Source organism: Frieseomelitta varia, unplaced genomic scaffold (assembly GCF_011392965.1).
Source record: "Frieseomelitta varia isolate USP_RPSP 00005682 unplaced genomic scaffold, Fvar_1.2 scaffold_545, whole genome shotgun sequence".
Taxonomy (NCBI): Eukaryota; Metazoa; Arthropoda; class Insecta; order Hymenoptera; family Apidae; genus Frieseomelitta; species Frieseomelitta varia.
The window spans coordinates 560,563-583,810 of NW_025110307.1; the positions used below are offsets into that span (position 1 = coordinate 560,563).

At 22.6% G+C, this 23,248-nt stretch overlaps 6 protein-coding genes across 12 annotated transcripts in view; 1 reads left to right on the plus strand and 5 right to left on the minus strand.

Annotated features, from left to right (window-relative positions):
* The window catches only part of LOC122533673 (long-chain fatty acid transport protein 4), a 28,409-nt gene extending 21,301 nt beyond the window's left edge, over window positions 1–7,108 (minus strand). Inside the window, exon 1 of the mRNA XM_043663607.1 lies at window positions 6,530–7,108. Within this exon, the coding sequence (XP_043519542.1) occupies window positions 6,530–6,604 (75 nt within the window). The 5' untranslated portion in view covers window positions 6,605–7,108. The remainder of the gene's footprint in view (window positions 1–6,529) is intronic.
* Window positions 7,109–9,717: 2,609 nt separating this feature from the next.
* Window positions 9,718–11,342, minus strand: LOC122533674 (ER membrane protein complex subunit 4). The gene is made up of 3 exons (XM_043663608.1): window positions 11,110–11,342; window positions 10,363–10,634; window positions 9,718–10,009 (listed from the first exon to the last, which is right to left on the minus strand). Exons 1-3 carry the CDS (start codon window positions 11,166–11,168, stop codon window positions 9,813–9,815), a joined length of 528 nt encoding a protein of 175 aa, XP_043519543.1. The 5' UTR covers window positions 11,169–11,342; the 3' UTR covers window positions 9,718–9,812.
* A 69-nt stretch (window positions 11,343–11,411) lies between these two features.
* On the plus strand, window positions 11,412–14,738 carry LOC122533676. The gene is made up of 10 exons (XM_043663609.1): window positions 11,412–11,633; window positions 11,933–12,091; window positions 12,259–12,439; window positions 12,549–12,672; window positions 12,746–12,880; window positions 13,157–13,370; window positions 13,459–13,651; window positions 13,826–13,903; window positions 14,294–14,406; window positions 14,488–14,738. The coding sequence occupies exons 1-10, from the start codon at window positions 11,553–11,555 to the stop codon at window positions 14,671–14,673; spliced, it is 1,464 nt and encodes a 487-aa protein (XP_043519544.1). The 5' UTR covers window positions 11,412–11,552; the 3' UTR covers window positions 14,674–14,738.
* A 184-nt stretch (window positions 14,739–14,922) lies between these two features.
* On the minus strand, window positions 14,923–16,397 carry LOC122533672 (M-phase phosphoprotein 6). 3 transcript variants are annotated; one of them, XM_043663606.1, is made up of 4 exons: window positions 16,381–16,397; window positions 15,666–15,851; window positions 15,494–15,594; window positions 14,923–15,267 (listed from the first exon to the last, which is right to left on the minus strand). In XM_043663606.1, the coding sequence occupies exons 2-4, from the start codon at window positions 15,711–15,713 to the stop codon at window positions 14,967–14,969; spliced, it is 450 nt and encodes a 149-aa protein (XP_043519541.1). In that variant the 5' UTR covers window positions 15,714–15,851; window positions 16,381–16,397; the 3' UTR covers window positions 14,923–14,966. The 3 variants fall into 3 exon arrangements, with proteins under 3 accessions (XP_043519541.1, XP_043519539.1, XP_043519540.1); XM_043663604.1 differs by lacking the exon at window positions 16,381–16,397 and adding an exon at window positions 15,924–16,070; XM_043663605.1 differs by lacking the exon at window positions 16,381–16,397 and adding an exon at window positions 15,954–16,064.
* A 306-nt stretch (window positions 16,398–16,703) lies between these two features.
* LOC122533691 (MICOS complex subunit MIC27) lies at window positions 16,704–19,961 on the minus strand. Of its 2 annotated transcripts, none has more exons than XM_043663636.1 (6): window positions 19,806–19,961; window positions 18,476–18,657; window positions 18,172–18,302; window positions 17,842–18,075; window positions 17,370–17,500; window positions 16,704–16,783 (listed from the first exon to the last, which is right to left on the minus strand). In XM_043663636.1, exons 1-6 carry the CDS (start codon window positions 19,944–19,946, stop codon window positions 16,751–16,753), a joined length of 852 nt encoding a protein of 283 aa, XP_043519571.1. In that variant the 5' UTR covers window positions 19,947–19,961; the 3' UTR covers window positions 16,704–16,750. The 2 variants fall into 2 exon arrangements, with proteins under 2 accessions (XP_043519571.1, XP_043519572.1); XM_043663637.1 differs by lacking the exon at window positions 19,806–19,961 and adding an exon at window positions 19,011–19,164.
* Window positions 19,962–20,560: 599 nt separating this feature from the next.
* Window positions 20,561–22,822, minus strand: LOC122533682 (WW domain-containing oxidoreductase-like). 4 transcript variants are annotated; one of them, XM_043663620.1, is made up of 8 exons: window positions 22,586–22,821; window positions 22,394–22,458; window positions 21,883–22,119; window positions 21,584–21,779; window positions 21,293–21,478; window positions 20,934–21,189; window positions 20,810–20,863; window positions 20,577–20,736 (listed from the first exon to the last, which is right to left on the minus strand). In XM_043663620.1, the coding sequence occupies exons 1-8, from the start codon at window positions 22,678–22,680 to the stop codon at window positions 20,707–20,709; spliced, it is 1,119 nt and encodes a 372-aa protein (XP_043519555.1). In that variant the 5' UTR covers window positions 22,681–22,821; the 3' UTR covers window positions 20,577–20,706. The 4 variants fall into 4 exon arrangements, with proteins under 4 accessions (XP_043519553.1, XP_043519554.1, XP_043519552.1 ...); XM_043663618.1 differs by having other exon boundaries at window positions 20,561–20,863; window positions 20,958–21,189; window positions 22,586–22,822; XM_043663619.1 differs by having other exon boundaries at window positions 20,562–20,863; window positions 22,591–22,822.
* Window positions 22,823–23,248: the final 426 nt, after the last annotated feature.

Here is a 23,248-nt window from a genome sequence, read left to right on the forward strand (position 1 = left end):
ATAGTTTAATAAAGTTTAAAATAGTAAATATAGTTTATATTTACAAGCTATTTGCATTTTTATATAATTATACTATATATAATATATAGATCCATAAGGATCACTTCCAAATTATTGCAAATATATAGAAAATGCATATTACAAAATGTATTTAATTAGTTATATTTAAAAAAGATTGATAATAATATTTACAAAAAAATATTATTTATAATTTTTAATTGCTTATTACGGCAAATAATTAGAAATTTTAATTTCTTAAGAAAGATGTAAAATTTTAAGAGTTATATCATGCAATTTCTCAATAAGAAATGTACATTGATTTTAAATAAAGTTAAAGCATAAATGTTCTGAAAGTCTAAAATATTACTATAAATTTATTTGCACATGTTAAAACACTCATTCTCAATATTATGACATAAATGGAAATGTACGTTTTAAATAGGAATCATCCTACACAATATAACGTCATATAATACTTCCGCATAATTTTTTTCAGTCTTTTACGTAAGCAGAAAAAATTATAGATCAAAAGTTATTAATGAAAATAATTGTTCAATTAAATGTTGATTCTGATCAAGAAGATAAAACACATCTTTCATTTCTTGCGTTATAATTATAAGTTTGAAAATAGTTCGTAAATAATACGTAAAAAAAAAACAAATGATAACTCAAAAGATTAGAAATAGAATATTTCAGCGAATTCTGCGTGAAAAAATTTAAATATCTATTTCAACACAGAGATAAAACATTTAGGTTGTATAAATATATATCATTATTTAACTTTTTCGAAACGAATATCTAACTAAAACTAACTATCCAAAAGAGCCGGTATTTTTTTTTGGTTATATATATTGTCTTTACACATAACATAAATATATATATACATATGTACATGATGCTACCAGCTACGTCGCCGGTTTGTTGGTTATGTATTTTGTCTATATAGGTTAGGTTAGTCAACCAATTTCACGAATTCGAAAAGATTAAACATAATCAAAGCGATATTCTATATGGTTTTTTCTATTGCTTTATTGTTAATCGTTTTTTGGAGGGGTAAAGATTAATATTTTATAATTTGTAACTATGAAATCTCTACAAATCGCTCTATTCTGTTTTAATATATTTTTAACTTAATTTTTTCACGATTTAGTCGATAAAGATACATATGTAATTTTTTGTATCTATTTCTAGACATATTTAATATCATTTGTTATTAATAATGATATTAATGTTATATTTGGAAATCATGTCTGTTTACATCTTTACTATCTTTCTTTTTTTATCAATTTACATGGTATTTATATATGCGTGTATAATACAATGACTTCTTAAAAACTTAAACAAATTATAATTTATTATTTATTAAAGAACTTAAATATTCTGTAAAAATTACAAAATTTAATTTATAATTTCGATTCATAATGGGTAACTAATGATCTATTCTATTTGATGTGACTGAAAACAATCAATTGAAAAGAAAGGAATAATTTGATTTTCTTTTATTAATCCGAAGCTTGTCAATTTAACTATCTTCTTTTTTTTATGTAATTTGTATATTATAGTATTGTAAAATATAACATAATAATTGTGATAACATCCTTATGTAATAAAATTTCTGTTTTTTAAATATTAGGAATATATCTTATTAGTTAGGAATATATAACTCTTTAAAACTCTTTAAAAATTATATTCTGTTTTCATATACATAAATATTTGGTAATTAATTTGGTAATTAATTTTAATTTTTTAAATATGTTTATGGTTACATTTAAACATTATTTTATCTTAAGATTATTTTATCTTTAAAATATCATTTAAAAACAATAAAACATTATCTCTAAAATAAATAACTTACAATAATTTTTGTATTATTATTTGGAAAGTAAAGTTTAAGTCGTAGCGTTAGCAAAATATTTACTCACCCTAAAAAGATATTTATGCCTCTGGTTAACAGCTTGATACGAAACTAGAACACATTTTTGTAAAATTCTTTTTAACCGCGTAGTTGATAATGTATATACTAGACATACGTATATTAGATATACTTTCTCAGTCTTCGAAACTGTATATCGTATACAAAAATTACTTATTAAAATGCTTATTTAAAAGTGAAAATTTAAAAAAATAAGGAAGAACCTAGCAGCACTTCACAATCCGCTTCGGTAGCGAAACTTAATCAATAACTGTACATTACTGCTACCATGTGGTAAAATATAGAAGCTTCATAATATTACACAACGGACATATTCTTAAACCGGAAATTGGTCTCCAAAAAAGAATTTTAAATATTTTTGTATTTTCTTCACTTTGCTTTCAGGTGATGTATAAAAATCTTTAAATAATATGTATATACATACATGTGTAAGTAATACATAAATTCATTTTTTATTTTACTCTTAAAATAAAGTTCAAGAGAACTTATATTTTATTCGATTTATATTATATTTTATTAATTTCTTATTTATTAGATTCTTTTTTTGTATTTGTATTTTCGTCTATCAAATTTTACACTTCTTATTAATACGCATAATTCTAAAGTGTCATATACATATAAAAGTATATCTATAAAAGTATAGATAATCGCATTTAGACATATTTTGTTGTTAATGTAAAAAGATATTTATACTATTGACGAAGTTCATTATACTATTATAATTATTATTTAGAAAGAATTTATTTTAATCAAATAATAACAGAAAAAATATATATAAATACATCGATTGTAAACAGAAAATTAATAATCATTCTTATTTGTTTTTGTATTTTACTTCATTTTTTTTTGTTCTACTTTGTTCTAATTTATTCTACTTTATCCTACTTTGTTTTATTTCATACTGCTCTGCTTTTAAATATTAATTTCATATTTCGAAATTTGGAGATATACAAATTGCCAACATTGTAACGAGTTTCATTTTACTTAACCAACTAGTATCGTTTTACTTGATATAGTTTTTCAATTAACCGTTATTTAAGCGTAGAGTGCGTTAAAAAACCAGTATTTAATGTCCATAAATCTCTTGTGTGGTCCACTCTATTTTATCTTTAGTCAATAATGATAGACATCAACATTATCGAGTATCGATAAATTAGTGATAAATTTCAAATTATATATAAATAAATTAAATAAAATATAATCATATAATTTGTATAACTATATTTATATTTAATACTTTTTACTGATTATAATACATTCAAGATAAATAAAATTGTTTTCATAGCAATTTTTGTCTCTTACATCTGTTTCTAAATTAAATGGACATGTCACGCACTTCTGAAATATTTTTAGTATTTTTCACTTTTCTCTGATTTAAATTTATCGCAGTAATGACATTATCGTCACCCAGTAGTATATGTGTATAAAATACCACTTGTTATAAGTTAAATATTGATTTACGTTTATTGCCTGAATATGTTATGACTTTACTCGCTTAAATATTTTAATTTAAACAACATGTCTACTTCGAACATTGATATTAATAAGATTATAATTTTACATCGTATATTGAATAAAATAATAATTAAAACCTGATGTTAATGTTTTAAAATTGTGCAAAATATTAAATTAAATTCTACAATAAGTAACTGTAAGATCCAATTATTTAAAAAAACAAAGACAAAATTTATGTTGAATTAATGATTGCAAATGAATGAATTTTATACAACATACAAAAATTTTTCGTAAAAATTATTAAAACAATCTTTTTCATATGTACATAATTTTAATATAGAACATCGAATTAAAAATTTAAAATTAAACATACATTTAATTAAGATTCTCTTTCTTGAGAATGTATCTGTATTCGTCAAAATGCCAATAAAATTGCGGTCACCAAGAAGATTCATAAGAAAAAGAAACTACAGTAAAACCAGTTAATATGCCCCAGTTGCCACAAAGAAATACATACCGTTACATATGAAGGTTATACTGTTTTTAACATTAAATATTTATAGAATATTTACAAAAAATGTTTAAATAAAGATTATAGTTCTGAAGAACCTTCTAAAGTTTAATAGTAATAGTAAAAGGAACATAAAATCCTATTTATTTGCATAAAAAAAGAATGTCAAATGTTATATTTAAACTTATCTTTTGTTTTTATTCCAACAAATAGTTATCAGAAACAATTATTATTAATTAAAAATCATTAAATAAAAATTTAAGAAATATACGTATATTTTCCACAATTATTTTGTAGATAGTTGTTAATCATTAAAGTACGAAAATAGAAAACTCATAGCTGTTATCTCTTCCTATATATACAGGAATTCCTATATATATTATAGGTAATATTTAATATTTTATAGAAAATAATATAATTATTATAATTAATTAATTGATATATATAATAATATAATTATAAATAACATTACATATTTCATTGAACCTTAAATAACATCGTTTCGATGATTTTGTTTCAGATAAGTATATGGATCACGATTATTAACTAATAGCTAAAAAAAACTATTAAATAGCCATTAGTATTAGTTCAATATTGAAGCCTATCAAGCACGCGCTGTTGCACACTTTCTATTGGGTCCGATGTAATCATATAGGAGTAAGGTATTCTAACACAATCATTTCCTACTTTACGTTAGACTTTCATATTTCTTGAATTTCAATTTTATAGCTTTTTTGAATCCTTGCATTTTGAAATTTTGATTTTTTTATTTAAGGATACTCTATATTTTATAATTTAGTTAAGTTGAAAATATCTTACGTCTTCCATTTTCTTGAAACAACTAATTTATACAAATATAAAATTATTTCTTTCTCCGTTCTTCTTCTATATTTTTATAATATTTCAAGAAATTGAAGCACACGAATTTACAGTGCTATCATAGAAATTATAGAATCTTTTTTTTATATTTCTTTACATTTTTGATTTGTATATTGAGCAAAAGTATATAATTTTGATACATTCTTCTTACTTTTACCTAAAAAAAATAAATTATTTTATTTACGTCATCGAATGATATTGCGTTTAGGCAACTTCTATGAATTATTTCACTGTTTGATCCTTAATGAGATAAATGTGGACATGATTCTTTTTAAAAGATATTATAAGATAATAAAACTTATTTATGAGTGTATAAAATTATTCTATTATATAAAATACGTACATTTTACGTATGGTTTAAGGAAGAAATATTTATGGCAAATAATCGTATTTTAAGTTACAAAAGATTAATATATCTAATTAAGAAAAGTATTTACTTATTAACCATAATTATCTTATTAGTAATATTTATCTTAACAACTATCTTAGTATTATCAATAGCATGTTCTTGTTAAAATGCAAAATATTAAAACATATTTGTTTAGTATGTTCAGATGAATCCTTAATTAAATAAAATAAATTTTTATTTATTGTTTATTCATTTTAATAAACTGAAAAATTTAAATTTTATTATTGCAGCATATTCTTTAATAATAAGGAAACATAAACTCTTCTTATTTTAGAAAGAAAGAAAAAATAAATTATTTTAAAATTTCATTTAATTTTAGCGTAAAATAAATTGCTATCTCGTAAAAACAACTTTCTCTTCTTGTAAAATAAAAACGTCTGGGAATATTGTCGCCATCGAACTAAAAAAAAATCAAGGTTTGTAAGAAAGTGGGGAAAACAATCTGGCTATCATTCTCTTACCGCGGAAATTTATTATTCAAGAAAGCATAATTTACAATGAAACGGCGGAAATGACACGTTAATATACATTGCTCAATTCACTTCATTAAATTTCTGACTTCCATCGAAAGAAGATTGTATAAATAAAGAAGAATGTATAAATAATTTTTAAGAATCGGCAATTTAAAATGATTATTTTTAAAAAAGTATCTTCAATACGAGAAGCAATGTGGAATAATTTAATTATGTTATTAATCAGTATGTTACATCTTATGAAATTGATATGTTAATTCTTGCGTATTGTATCTAGCATGCAAGAAATGTACATTCAATAAATGTTGCGTTCTATAATATATTTAGCATTAGATTAATTGCACATATTTGTGTTAATACTTTTGTATAAATTTTTACATTAATATTACGTATATAATTTTTATGGGAAATCATTTAAATATGATTCACTATCATTAATTCATTAATTTAACATATTAAATTTTCATTGAAGAAATTCATAATAAAATAATTCATTAAGTAATTAACAAATTCTAACAATTAATTATTGATTTGAAATATTAAATAGAAAAGAGACTATTAAATGAAAAGATTTATATTAAATTTGACATTTATTGTTACATCAATAATGCCAAATACCAATAAGTGATGTTAACATTTAATTATTGTCACACTATTTTATCTATGAAAGAAAAATTAAAATATAATGTTATATTTTGTGTTTCTGTGATATTAATGTTATCTACTTATTTATTTCACGTAGCAATAAATTTCACATAGCAATTTTAATTTAATAGTCTCTTTTTTATGATTGGATGTTACGTTATTCAAACATTTAATTACTGTCAGACCAAACAAATGGCGCTCTACATCAACGTTACAGTACTTACACGATTCTTATCGCAAATTACATTGGTCCCATTCCCAACATTGGCAGTTGGTATTTTCGAAATAGTAGCTGACATGTTTAAACTTATCCTCGCTTGTCAATGATCGTAACATCAACCATTGACTGAAACGAACACATGCGACGACAATGTTTTCGCGATTGACCCGAAATAAATCGATGTGACAAATACGTTTCAAGTTTTCAATGATCACAAAAAATTTCACTTCAGCTCGCGGGTACGCACGGACCGTTTGCAGAAAATATACTGCCGTATGAAATTGACAGACATATACGTATTAAAGTTAATAGTTTGTGTGCCGAATGTATTACGGAATGTATTCAAGTAGGAAGGAATTACGCTTTTCTCTAGCGTGTCGCGTAACAAGAAAGTCTCGAAGTTGTTTCAGGCTGAGAATTCGTACAGTCGCGGGCAAATCGAAGGATCGTAACAGAACCGTTTAACACCGCATAGTCAAATGTAATAGACATCAGTTAGCCAAGTATTACTTGAAAAGAAATATTCACGTGTGTACACTGGATTACAAAATGATGTTAGTTTGGTCGCGTACTAAAGCGAAATACCTACCGGTGCGGCGGTGAGTTTGCTAGACCGATCATGCAAGCCGATCTCCCTCCATAGTTTCACAACTGGTCGTAGAGATACCGGTGCAGAAAGGCACGTTTTACTTGTCTTAAACTTTATTTATACCCTTAAAGGATAGAAGAAGTGCAGCATATTTGGAGTATTAGTTTGTTTAAGACAAATAGAAAATTACTTGGAATGGAAACAAATAAATTTTTACATTTCAAATTCTCAATAATAAGTCAAGTTGTATTATCAGAACAGGATGTCTACTAATAATTGAAAAATCATCATTTACTAGCATAAATTTTGTTGCACTAATATTACCATATGGATGTTAAGATATTTGAAAAATAAAGGTTCGAATAAAGGAGGATTTTTACTATATTTTTGGTCTAATTGAAAAATGATATTGAGACAATTACTTTGTTACGACGCAGATAGTTTGAAGTAGCGGAATTTCAACTTACCAAGTATGTAATAAAATTATTTTCTCTTGTCTGAGAATCAGGTATGAGTATAAGAATAATTATCTTAGATAAATAAAAATTCTGAGTCTTAAGCCTTAACTATAAAACAAACACATCAATCACATTCTAAAATGCTCTAAATTGCATTCATCTCATTCGGTATTCCGAGCAATTTGAAGAAGTAATTTAAATGACTCATTGTAAAAGGCAAAAAATGGAAAATGTTCGATGTATAAAACAATGTTTTAAAAACATGAATGAACTTCAGATAATTAGTCAACTAGAAAATTAAAGTTTTAATACAATATTTATACAACAAATTTTCAACCGAACTTTAAATTCTAATAATTACTTTGTGAACATAAGAATAACTCAAATAAAATTCACAACTTTATATCTATTATATAAAACACTTTTGCCAACATTAAATTAATGAATTGTTACTACTATATTAATTAAAATTAAAAATATATCATTAATGACCTATTAAATGATCTAAATGTTTAGCTGGATTCATATAAAATACATGTGTATATATACGTATACATATTATATTTAAAATCTTAGATCTGTCCTGCTTTCTCTTGCAATTATTTCCGCTACATTAATGTGCTCTTGCCTAATTGTAAGTGTTAATGGCACGTTATGAATGAAATAAAAATATTCTACATTCGTGTTGTAGTATTTGCAAGCTACGTGTAACATTTCAATAGATTTATAACAATTTTAAAATAATATAAGAATATTTAACATGTAATTATGCGTATTTAAATTATGAATTACCTGAAATAACTATTTTTTATTAATATAATGTATTTATAATTAAAGTACAGAATTTTTAAGTCAATATGATATTTCTAATATTTTTAAAATATTTTTAATACTTTTGAATTTTTAACATTTAAAGAAATTGCTTATATTTCAACTATAAAAATATCGGTAACATAACTGAAAAGTGAAATGAATTTTTTTTATATATATAATTACAAACCTTCATATAAAATAATAAATTAAATAAATACTATGAATTTATAATAGTATAATAGTATATATGAATTAAATAAATACTATGAATTTATAATTTATAATAGTATAAATGAACATTTGTTATCATTCATATAAATTACCTAAACACTTATAATATAGCTATATTAAATATAGCTCTCAGAACAATTAAAACATTAATATTTCTAAAATAAAAATTATTTATAATATGGTAATTCAAATATTCCCGCATTTTGCGGTATCGATCAAAAAGGAAGTATATACATAGAGTAACACATCCTACAATACAAGTTTGTGGTGAAAGTGTCGTTTTTACAATATTATATTTAACGACATAATAACAAAACTGAATTTAAATAAAGAACTTTAAAAAAACTTAATCAAAGATTTTATAAAAATTAATGACTTGTATAATATAAACTTTTAATTTTTGTAAATAACCTTTATGTATAATAGGCATTATAAACGCCATCAAAATATAAAAGATTTATCATAAATGGATGAGTCTGCGTAAATTATACATTTGCCGAAAATATCATTAAGAATAAGAAAAAGGATCTCATCTTTATACGAAATCTATTTAGATTTTAGAAGTTGGCTAAAAAGCGAAACGGATACTATTTGTACATTAATACTGTATTTAATAATCAATTAAAAATGTTTAGATTTTTGGTATATTTAAATATCTCTTATATGTTTTGTATTGTTGTCAGATAAAAATATATGTACGATAATATTTTTTTTAGATAACCTTAGGCATTGGAATTTATACTGGTATATATATAAGTCAAAACTACGAGGTATGTTGCAAAATTTCTTTAAATTTAATATGACTTTTTAGCTATATATATATATAAGAGTGACATTCAATAAATATAAATGTCAATTTCAGATACCTCGTGTAGATGATCCTAGTAAAATAATAGAACGTATAAAGGAAATTGCAGATGAATACAAAAAGAAATAATTAATAATGATTTATTTAATATCATTATATTTAAAAAACATATTTCAATGCAGTTTGTTGTACATATGTGTATATAAACATGTAATACAATATTTTGGTTTGATTTTAATAAAACATTTTGCATAGTAAGTGAATGTATTTATAATTTGTTGTAAGTGGATGTATTTATAATTTATACATAAAGTAAGATGTATCTAAACTTACAATGAATATTTTTATTAAATATACATATTATATTTTTAAGTAATTATATTGTATGTCATACATATATAAATCCACCACTAGAATATTCTAACCGTGCTTGTGGTTCTACAAACGCTAACCAATCAGATGCATGTGTTGGGAGTAATCCCATTGATTGACATTTATATAATGCTAATGCAATATTTACCAATTGTCCCAAAAAGTATACAAACTTCTGTCCAAAGGCATGAGTTCCTTCTATTACTTTGAATGCTAAAAGACAAAAATTGTTTTAATATTAGTATATGACAGATTGCGACAATTTATTTAAATTTATTTTATATCGTTTACTCTTTATTTTAATCTATTTTATCCTTCTGTTCCTTATTTTTATATATATCTACAAAATATCTTGGTTCTATATAGATATTTTTGCTTAGGCACTTTTTGTTAATTCTTTTCAAAATCTTTAGTGGAGATAGTCTATATTATATACTTAAATAATATAGATATAGTCTATATTATATATTTAAATACGTTTCAATATGGAAGATAATTTTTATTATAAAATTATTATAAAATATATCTTTATTTACATATGTATAAACATAATTTGATATACTTACTTTGCTGAAGGGTAAATAATGCTTTCACTGGTCTAATTATCAACATACCAACCATCATAATAGGAAATATTGATATAGAATTACCAGCCATGTACATTATAAATAAATTCATTGGAACTTGTTTAAGAGGACCTAGGGCTAAATCCCATGATTTCTTAATTATCAAATGATTGGAATCTGATTCCCTAATTGAATCGACAGCATGAAATAAAGCAATAGCAGGTGTATAACCTGGTGGTGAAGCAATATCCACATTCTTTTCTTGCTTATTTCTACAAAGAAATATATTCTAAATTATATTATTTTGTTCAAAAATTTTAATTCTCTAAAAGACACAAAATTGATATCTATATTAATACAAAATAGATAATTCATGTATAAAAAGAAAATTATTATTGTCACATTTCCAATATTCTTTTAAATTAATATTCTAAAACTTAGTAATAATAACAATAATAAATTAAAATAATAAATATTTTAAAAACTTGAATTATTTACTAAGAGAATAAAATGATAGAATATAGTAAATAAAATACTGTATCATAACCTCTACATTTTTAAATCAATTAATTATGTAAAATTTAAAAATATAACAACTTTTATTAACATATTTATTCTTTACACTTTAGAATGTATGCAATTATATGATACATAAATATAACCAAATTTTAGAAGGATTTAAATAAGCCAATGTATTAAAAGAAACTACAGTGTACATTGAAAGTATAAACTTGAAAAATTACGAACTTGTGAGCGAAATCCAAAGCCCATTTGGAACGTTTCGTATTTTGCTTAATTGCTGTCATTATTATTACATATGTCACTTGTATTATATATTATAATAATTTCTCTGCAGTTGCTACAATAATATAAATGTACAGTAGATATGTACACACCACACAATCGCAATATACGACATCAACTTAATGTTAAGTCCATCAAAAATCAATTGTAATCGATCGTGAAATTTAAATTCATTTTACATTTCTCGTAAAACATTTTACGAAAAATTATTAACATTAAATTATTAAAAAATATTAAAACAAAATATCAGAATAATGTAGAGTATTACTTGTCTACCATATTTCTTTTGTTTTTATATGGAAAATACGACACTTTAATTGCTAATTACTTCAAGTGATGATACTATACTTCAAGCTTTTTTTGTTTATTTAATATTTTATTCCGAAATGGAGAAATGCAATTTAAATTCGGGAAATAAACTTTTGGTTTTAGTTTATGAAGATGAAAATTCATACAACGAAAACTTCGTAAGATTATTACATTATTTAATCATTATTACTTTTTTACTCAATTACGTAAATATTTTATTCGATATATATAAATAAAAAAAATTGTAATAATAAAATGTAAGATTAATAAAATATATATATTTAAAATTTTAAAGAATTTTCAAATCATATGATTATATTTTGCACCCTCTTGTAAATTTGAAAAGCAGAATATGTTATTCTAAAAATAAAATGAAAAAGTGTTTTATTATATATATATTCATATTACTAATTTGTAATAATTTAATTTTAATGATTTCTTAATTTATTATTTACAGAGAAATAAATCAACATCTAACATTAAAAATTGTTTTAGAGAATATTCTTCAGGAGATAAAGTTGAAGCTTTAAAAAATATACTTATTCATAATGAAAAACATACACAAAAATTACTATCACACACAGATAATATACATAAAGTTAAGCAAATAATTGGTGTAAGATTGAAATTTATAATGACAAAATCTTTTTTATTATAACTTTCAGAATATGTTTTTAATATTTGTAACTTCTTTTTATGATTTGATTAATAATAATAACAATAAAAGTATTTTATGTAATAGATATAAAAGTAAAATTTAAAAGAGTTTGCAATTTACTTAAGGTAAAAGAATGTTTACAACCATATGAAGAAACATCATTTCAAACAATCATTTCTGAATTAAGAAATACTGTTATGAATAGTTATTGGAACAAAGAAGTTGGTAAAAGTCGTTATCAGATTCCAAATCTACCAGTGGGTATGAATCCACTAGAAGTAACTTTTGGAAAAAAACTTAAGTCTGGTATGAGCTGTCAACTATTTATTTACATATAATAAAAAATAATATATTTTTAATTATTTATTGGATTTTATAATTGAATGAAATGTATAAAATATTATTTACTAATTAGGAGAAACTATGGCTGAACTTCTTAAAGAAAAAATAACAGAAAATGATATTTCAAAACAAAATATTTTGGAAATGTATAAAAAAAGTCATAACAGTTATTTACCTGCGGAACAAATTAAAAGACAGTATGAAGTAGTAAAATATATTAATTAGTAATCACTAATTTATATATTACAAAACTTTAAACTATATTTTCAGTTATAATAAACCATTTGATGAAAATTCACGTTTTGGAAAATTATTGAACGCTAATACCAAAGGTGAACGATTAAAAAATCTTCTAACATGGATTAGTACAGATTCTGATCATTCACATTCTAGTATTGAAGCAAAGTAATAAAAACTATTAATTAGTTATATTAAAACTATTAATTATATTATTGCTGAAAAATTATATTTAAGAAAAAATTGAAAAAGTGAAATTTTTATTTATATTGAAAATAACATAAATTATAAAATTAAATGTGAAAAGTATTATGTATATTAATTTGGAAAGAAAGTGGATAATAATTCCTTTTTCGAAGAGGAAAAATATTTTTATTAAATTTCGTTTGTCATATTTTTAAAAATATATTTTTTAATCTAATTAATCTAATTTGAATTTTTTAGAGATTTAATAGACATGATACATAATAATAATGTATATGAAAGGAAGAAAAGATCTGAAATATTGAACATTTTAAGTGACTGTCCTATAAATAATGAAGTGGTAGTACAACAAAGTTATTTACAATATATAAATAGTTTACGTCAAAAATTGAAGAAATATATTTCAGAAATATCATTTTTCGATATTTATGAAGATTTATTATGCCTTGATAAAGTATTACATTACTTTTATTTTATTTTATTATTTGTATAAACCTTGAATTCAAACTCTTAAATTCTATTAAGTGATTTTATGATCGTAGGATTTTACAGGCATTTTACTAGAAGATAAAGTTTTTTCCATTTTAGCTAGCCATAAAATTCATATAAATAAAACATGCTTAATACCTCTGTTAGATCTTCTTCAAATACGTAAAAAGAATGATATAAAATACGAAGAGTTACTAAATCTTTTAAACTGGAAATATGATTTTCCTATCTTACCAAAAATAGAAAGTAATATATATCTTATAATATATCTTTCAAAATTTTTAAATCTTTTATTTGTTTTTATAAATTTTTGGATAATATATATAAATATATATAGATAATATGCTAAACATATATTATAGAATATTTTTTTTAGTATTTGTACTAACTTATCATTAGTGTTTGATGGTGTTTTTTCAGAGATTCCTTTAGAATGTCAATCTTACAATACTACATACAATACTACAATAGGAAATATAGAAAGAATAGATGTTACAGGTTAATATATTTTTTACATATACCATTTAATTATCAACAATGTTATATGTTTGTTTTTCATTTTTAAATCATGGATATTGAATTTATAGATATAAAGATCCTATTGTACATGTTTTTAATAATTAATTAGAGTTTGTTTCAAAGAATACATATTCTACTATAAATATATTATTATAAGTAAATTATTAATTATTTATAAATTAAATTATTAAATTAGATAAAATTTTGTTCTGAATAATAAAAATATTTTTGAAAAAGACGTATCTTTATTTTTATTTTTTTAAATAAATTGTTATATTAATTTTTTAAGTTTAAAGAAATATATTTAAAATATAGGTAAAATAATACTAAATATTTCACATTAAATGTAAAATTTCATTACTTTTACAGATATTCCAACAGCAGGAATTTCTTATGAAAATTTGGACAGATCTACTGCTTATAGTCTTATACTTCCAAATATTTTTACAAAACATGGTCTTAGCCCAACAGATCTCTCTAAAGTATTCACATTATATTTGAAAATTTTAATTATATAGATATAAATATAGATATAAATATATTAATAAAACCCCAAATATTAGCTTCGAACTAAGCAAGAAATAAAAGATATTTTCAAAGCTATTGGAATCCAATTCTCCAATAACAGCTTTGATTTTCTTTGGAAAGAAGCATTAAAAAAAAGCAACAACGTATCAGTAGAAATTTTTGGGAATTTGCTTGATCAATATGATGATTTAATTGAAGAGAAAGATAATGGGAATTTATAAGTTATTAAAATTTCATAAAACAATTATTTTATACAAGATTACAATGTATTTTAAAAACAAATTAATATTACATGCATATTTAGTTAAATTACATTTAAATAATAATTATTTTAATATCTGTTATAATATCTTTATCTTTTATTTCAAATATGAATGTATAAACTTTTTACATTTTTACACATAATTATATAATTATCTTTGAAACTACTATATCATTCAATTAAACAAATAATATTTACATAAGTTTCCTTTAAACTTAATTATGTATACATGTAAATGATTCCTACTAAATATTAATATTGTGGTTTTAAAAATTTTGGTTTTTTTGATAATGGTTCAATATCGTTATTTTGTCTTTCTAATGACTTCTCATATTTACGTTCAGTCTTTGTCATTTTCCTATAATTTTTCCAATTTTGTGCCATTTGCTCATCTGAAATATCTGTTTCTTCCTTTTCTTTTACTTTTACACATTCATTTTTCTGTTCTTCTTCCATTAACCTTTCTATTTCAGGATTCATTCCTTGAAAACTTACTCTACCATCGATTAACTTCTCACAGAAGATGTAACTAGGTTCAATAATAAATCTTTCCCTTAAACAAAAAATATTATAATAATGATATAAATAGATTTATTTGACACATTTATTGATAACATTAAATTATTAAAATATTTAATTATTATTATCATTTTTATTATTATTATTAATAATAAATATTAATAATTATTCAAATACTTAATATGTAATTTAAAATCTGATTCTGATATGTTAACTTTAAATTTGTTAACACATTGATTTAAAAATTGAGAGAAACTTACGAATCTTTCTTCATACGTTCTGTCAATTCATTTCCAAAATATTCTTCACCTTCTTCTTGAAATTGTTGTTTTTCTACTTTCTCTTTCGTCCGTTTCATAAACTAATAAATAAATAATATTTAATAAAATAAAGTTTCTTGCAGAATTTTATATAATGTTCTTTTTAACTTACTTTCATTTCTAAGATACTTTTTGATAATTTTGTCTTGTTAGCACTCATTTTTATTTTTTTTTAAATAAATTGTTGATTTTGTGAGATAGATATTTAAATGCAAGTATGTGTGATATAATAATCTCTGCCTGTTATGAATGTAAACTTCTGTGTAACACGTGATTAATATGTGTCTATCACCCTTTCCTAAAATAAAATATATTTTACATAACAAAGTACTTAATTATTTATTTTTAGTTGAAAAGAATTGTAAATTACAATATGAATATAATTAATAATATTTCATACTACAACACTTTGACTACATATTATCTATTACACTGCAGTAACGTTTCTAAAACGTTTCTTCTTATAGGTTAAGCAACGTATAAGATATATATAGACATTGTTAACCCGGGATTACCCACGTGGGGGTCTAGTGCAGGTACGTCCCGGCCCCTAGACCCCCAGGTGGGTAATCCCGGGTTAATTGAATGTTATAATTATTACAACAAAATATTTTTAAAAAATTTTTATAAAAATTGATATACTGACTACCTCTTACATTTATGTATATATATATATATATATATATATAAAAAATTGATGTTGCAGTAAAAGACAAAATAATAATGTATTCAATGATAGCGACTCGATATATTTAAGATGCCTCAATTATTCTGTTATTTATAATTTCTATAAATTATGTTCCATAAAATAAATTTTCAATACATACATGCAATGGGATTCGCAATATATGTATATGGTATACAAGATATTTTCTTCTGTATTTAGAGATCAACAAAAATGTGTTGTAATTGAATAGGTTATGGTTGTTCCATACATTAGCTTTTAAAAATATTTAATTTTTTTGTTACCTTGATATTTAAAACAAAAAAGTTGTCTAAGTACTTTTATATGTCTCAATATTTATTATTTTTTGGTCTATGTAACTTTACAATAATAAACAAAATAAAATCTTTCATTTCAGTTTTGTATTTAATAATAAATTTAGAGTTTTATTTACAGATTTTAAAACTTTACATAATTTTTATACTACATTGAATTAGGAAATAATTATTAATTAATATTGTTTTATTGATTCGTTATTCTTTCTTCTTCGATTCCTTCGTATTTATCTAAAATAGGAAAAAATAATAATAATTAAATCTTTACATAATGATTAAGTATAAATTATTGATATTCAATGATTATGTTAAAAATAAATCTAAATTAGATAAAGGAATAATAATAATAATGATGATAATAATAGTAAGTATGGAGAATAGGAAGGATACCTATGTACTTATACATCTACTTAAGAGATTTTGACTTTTTTAAATTTTGTATGGGAGAAGTTTCTTTCATTGTTACTGATTCAAGAGATTTTGAATCTTCTTTGTGAAGAAATGAGACGTAATGAGTGTCAGATAAATTGCTTTCTTGAAATCTTCCAAAAACTATGACAAAATTTTTATAAGAAATCAATTTTAAAATTATTTTATGAAATTATACATTTTAAATAATATATTTTACATTTTTATAATATGCAAATTTTCAAATTTTAAAGACTATATTTATCTAAATTATACTTATCTCTTTAAAGAGTTTGAATATTATACTTATCTAAAATTTTTATAATATATCATAATGGCAAACTATATTAACGTGATTAAAAGATTAGGAGGAATGATGCAATAAAATAATTTTATTGTTGCATCCTACCTCCTCTTTTTCAGTTGTATCGCCCGTTTTCTTTTCAAAAAGACTAGATAAATTTTTCTTTTCAAAAAGTTCAGGTAAAGCTTTCAGTAATTCAGAAAATGAAGTGTCCTTTATGTTATCTCCTGGTTTCACTGAAATTTTTAATACAGTATTGAAATTTATATTATATTTTTGCATTATAAACATATGATAAATTAAATAAAATACAATTACAGAATTTTTTTATATTTATCTTTATATTTTTTATAAGTAAAGTTTATGAATAACTTGTAAAAATTTAAAGACTTTTTAATTTATGTAAAAAAGATTCTGAATTCAATTTCTTAATGTTAATATTATTTAATATTATATAATAAATGATACTGTAGGAAAGTTCATATTGCTTGCCATTTCTACGATTAATATGTAAGTTAAATAAATAGATTTAATAACATTTTAACAACTATAAAATAATAATAAATAACATACATACCACCAAAAATGAAATTGAAAGTAATATTTCTATAATGTCCTAATGTATTAGCTACTTGTTGTGCTTCCTTAGGGAAACAAACACATCCAACAATACTAGCACCTGCAGTCGTAGCAATTAATTTGGTTGGTATGCCTCTTCTTAGACTTACTACTAATCCTGATAAACCACCAATACCAACAGCTCCTATTCGTGGCATAAGATTAGCTTCATCTTGGAGATAATCAACTGCAACTAAAAAAAAAATATTAAATTTTATTAATATTAGTAAAGTTTGTATACAATAGCATAGTTTCAGTTGCATTAAAGTATTCATAAATTCTTTATTACATTTAATATTATCAAGATATTTGAAAGTATTTGAAACATCAAGGAAAACTCCGTCCAATACTAGTTTTACTGCTGCCACACTTTGACGTATTTCTCTAATTTTTTTTTCCACAATAGAAGGATGTTCCACACTATAAAAAATTAATCATAATAAATTGATCACCTTTTAATACAGTGCAATGTTTTTTTAAGAAAATCTTAAAAATAAAAAATTTATATTTTGAATAAATCATGTTTTTTCAGAAATTCTTTTATACATAAGAATAAAAATACATTTATCAATACCAAATTACTTGCGCTTTACCATGGCAACTGCTTAGAATACCCATTATCATCAATAGAATAAATGGGTAATTCTGATGGTTTTATTAATTTCTTTCCTTGTGTTTCATTATTACAAGGCTTAGCATGTTCTTCAGGAGTTGGGGGTTTCATTATTGGTGTTGCAGCACATAGCCCACACGGCATCAAGAATTTCTTGAACAACTTCATGTAAATATATATTTGATTTCTATTTTCCATATTAGTAATAATATTTAAATTATTTTTGAGAAATTATTTATTTTTATTACAAATAAGTAATAATTAATAAGCTATATTACAAATTTTTTTATATTTTACTATTTATTCAATCTAACAAATATAATGAAAAATATAAAATAAGATGAAGTGAAAGAAAAATTATAAAATTAAAATAAACAGTACCAACGTTACCAAATATAGTAATTAAATGTAATAAGTAATATAAAGTAAAAATAAGTAATATAGGAACTAAACAGTACCAGTTACCAAATGTAATTAAAATGTCATATCTGTATTTATCACAGATTTATAATTACCATTGTTTGATTCATTTTAAATTACAATTTAATGATAATTTTCAGACATAACACGTTTTCAAATACGTAATTTTTTTATAAACTTTGTAAGGACATTTCAAAACGGTCATACTAATAATAATGTAGTCTCAGTACTAAAGGTATTAAGAATACGACATCTAGTGTTACATTTAGAAAACATAGTTGTAAATATGAAATATTTAAAAGAAAGTAAGTATTATTAAATATTCGTCTTGTTCAAATATTATTATTATTATTATTACCGAGCAAATATTAGAAAAAAATAAACTTTTTAAATATTTATTCTTATTAATATTCGTAGTAACGTAATTAATATTATTAATTTAATTAATTTATTAATTAAATTATTAATTAAATAAAATAAATGTATAAATATTTATTATAAGAATGTTTCTAAAAATATAATTCTAAAGCATTTAAGATATACTTACCAAATTTATATCAATTTCAACGAAAATTTATGCAAAGATGTAAGACTTAATTACTAAAATCAAGAATCTTTATACGTACATTTTCTACTTACAGTACTTCATATAAAATTGACATGATATTTCAAGGCATATTTCTTTATGCTGTCAATGATAAATATTCACAATATTTAAAAAAAAAGAAGATCGAGATGTATAAATTTTAGCTTTTTTTCTGTGTAAAAATATATAATTTGAAATTAAATTTTTTTTTCTTTAAAAATTAAGTAATTTATTTTGTGATTCATTAGTTGATACTTCAATAGTTACAATAATGTGTTAGAATAATTATTATTTAAATACATACTTTTATACCAGTTCTTCCAAATTCTACTAACACACCTGGTTGATAATCATCGCATCGATGCACTGGTTCTCTGCAAGTTATATCTTTGCCAAATATATTTCCAATAGTAGATTCTAAAAATCTATGCACATAATTATGCATAACGATCTTAGACCGTAATGTATAATTTCACTATTTTTTAATTTTTACATTTCTTACAAAATCAGAAGTTTTTAATAAGTCATGTGTATCTTATAAATATATATATATATACATATATATGATACGTGAAATTCTGCTGCTTTCACATGTATCGCTAATTTGTTTAAAAAGATATAAACAAAATAACATTGGTTTCTTTTTCTTCTTTTTCTTGTAATATTCTTCTTCTTCTTCTTCATTTTATTATAGTTTGAATTTTGTTTGACATAAAAATTTTTTAAAGATGTAAGAAACACTTTTTTTAAAACAGGTAGTTAATAAAATAATTATTTTCATTTATTGTTTTTACACTAATAAAATAATTAAATACATATATAAAAATTACATACATAAATAAAAATTATTTTCTTAAAATGAATTTCTAAAAAAAACTCCTCTATTTTTTTATTTAATACAATTAATAACAGTTTAATACAATTTCAATAAACATATATGTTTTCAATATACATATTTACATATATTATCGCAAATAGAATTTAAGAAAAAATGTATTAAAATACAAAAACTATAAAAACAAATTTGTTGAATATAGAATAAAAATCTTAATCTTAATGAAAGTAATATGAATTTCTTACTAATTAAAATACTTTTTGGTTTCAATATTTTACTGTTTTCTGCATATTTATAACTATTTTTTATAATAATATCTTTCATCTTAAAGCTGCTTCCCAGAGATCATTCTTTTTTATAATATTAACAATCATTTCTTGACTAACAGACCATAATTTTGCTGCAAGTTCAGGGTCTAATGCAGTGATAGATGGAATACAACGATAACAATTATTGAAATAGCATTTAGTTACCCCTTCCAGTTCTGGTGCAGTTGCACAGAAAACGGATGTACTAGCAGCTTGTTGCTGTAAAATTAAAAAAAATTTGTAATTACGTTTTCCTAAGAAATATTTTTTAAATAAATAATTATCATACCAATGATTTTGTAAAAGGTCGTACTAGCATAAACAAAAACCGCAATATCCATGAATAACGAGACAATGAAGAAGAGACCATATTACCAGGATGGCAACTAAACACATTTACAGAAGGCCACCGGTTTGCTAATTCTTGTGCAAATAAGATATTACATAATTTTGAATTATTATATGCTTCCATGTACCAATATTTATATGCAGGAGGAGACAAAATTAATTGATGAAAATCTTCTATTGTTTGTAAAGATGAAAATCTATTGATAAACATAAAATATATCATATGAATTTTTATTACTGGGAAAGAGAAAAGCTATTATTACATAGTGTATGCAATATTTATTAAAAAATTTTGAATACCTGTGTGATTCACTTGAAACTATCACTACTCTAGATTTACGACAGCTTCGTATTGGATGTTCTAATAAAAGAGTAAAATAAAATTGAGAAAGATAATTTACTTGAAATGTTGTTTCATAACCATCTTTTGTAAGCTGATAAGGAATTGCAAAGACTCCAGCATTTAAAATAAGGATATTCAAAGTTCTAAAAATATAAAATATAATAATGAAATATGTAAAATGATAAATATAGTAAATTTATTATGACAATATATTGTTATTAATGACACTTTTGCTAATTTAAACATACCTATATTTCTGCTTGAATTTTTTTGCTGCTTCTTTAACACTGTGTAATGATGACAAATCTAAATGTAATATATCACACATTGCATTTTGCCTTTCTTGTTTTATTTTTTGTATTGCTTCTTCAGCTTTTTTTAGATTTCTACAAGCTAAGACAACTTTGCATCCATGTAAAGCTAATGATCTAGCTGTTTCAAATCCTTAAAAATTGAGAGAATAGTGGAGGAAGATAATATGTTCAGTTGTTTATAAAATTTTAATTATTATTAGCCACAAGTAATCCAAATAACATGAAATATATACCTATTCCAGTATTGGCGCCTGTAACTATGGCAACTTTACGCCTTAAATCTCGACCATGTAAAACAGATAATGCTGTGCTACTACCATCAAAACGTTGTCTTACAGGTTGTGAAGATTCTCTATATTCCGTAGCAAATGCAAGCCGTGGATCAGTATAGGTTGTTGTATGATTCTTATGATCAACAAATAAGACTTGACCATCTTCTGATACACATTTTTCCCATCCAGATGGTAATTCTTATTAACAAATAACATTATCAAATTTTACTCACAATAATTTAGCTTTGTAACTTGTTAGTAACTGTACAATCATTCATCATCAAGTTGAAAATATATAGATGTAAATATTTAAATATCAGTTATAACTGGATATAGGTATGATAAGAGTTCTTTTGATATTTTGCTGTAATTATATGAATTTGTTTATGTACTTTCTACATTCATATGATATAAGTAGTCAATTAAAAATTTAGATGACATATGTATAAAAATTTATATAGTAACATTGTACCCCCTTCAACAATCTTTGTACGCCCAGTTCTAGGATGTGTCCATTGTGTGCCTTTTGTGTAATGACTAGAAAAAAATAAGATAATTTATAAAATATTTTATAAATATATTACAGATTGATAATTTTATATTAAATCTTGATGTAATACTAAGTTCTACTATGATAATATGTATTAGTACGAATATTATTTACTTTACATAGTATACATTCCCAGTATTAGTTGTCATTTCCTCCCATCCAGGTGGCAATTCATCCTCACTGTCAGAATCATTTAAAATCCCTATCATTTTGTCTTTATTCTTATTTTTAAATTTCAATCTAATAGTTATTAATAGTTACTTTATTCGTATTTGTCTACATCATTTATATACTATGATTTATATACACATAACTATTATGAGTGACTTCATAGATAACATAATGGCTGTATATATTACCAACATTATAATCGAAAAAACAATGCATGGTAGTTATATGAACGATCAGAAAAAATTTTATTGAAAAGAGATATTGCACAAAATATTTATATATTTATGTAAAGAAAAAATATTGAAATGGTATACTTATGAAAAATTTTTAAATTTATTATCAAATACGATACAATTATATTACTTGTATTATCTTATTTTATTTAACAATATTTAAATGTATTTATATACATGTTGCATATTCATGATTTATTGAATATTAATTTGAAATGAATAATAAAATCAATCTATATTGATTTCGACATTAAATTTCCTACATAAGGTATTTCTATGAAAATTATTTATATATATGTGTGTATGGTGCGTGTAGATATAGATGTTTGTAATAAATGGAACACAATAAATAAAATATTATTAGAAAGAAAAT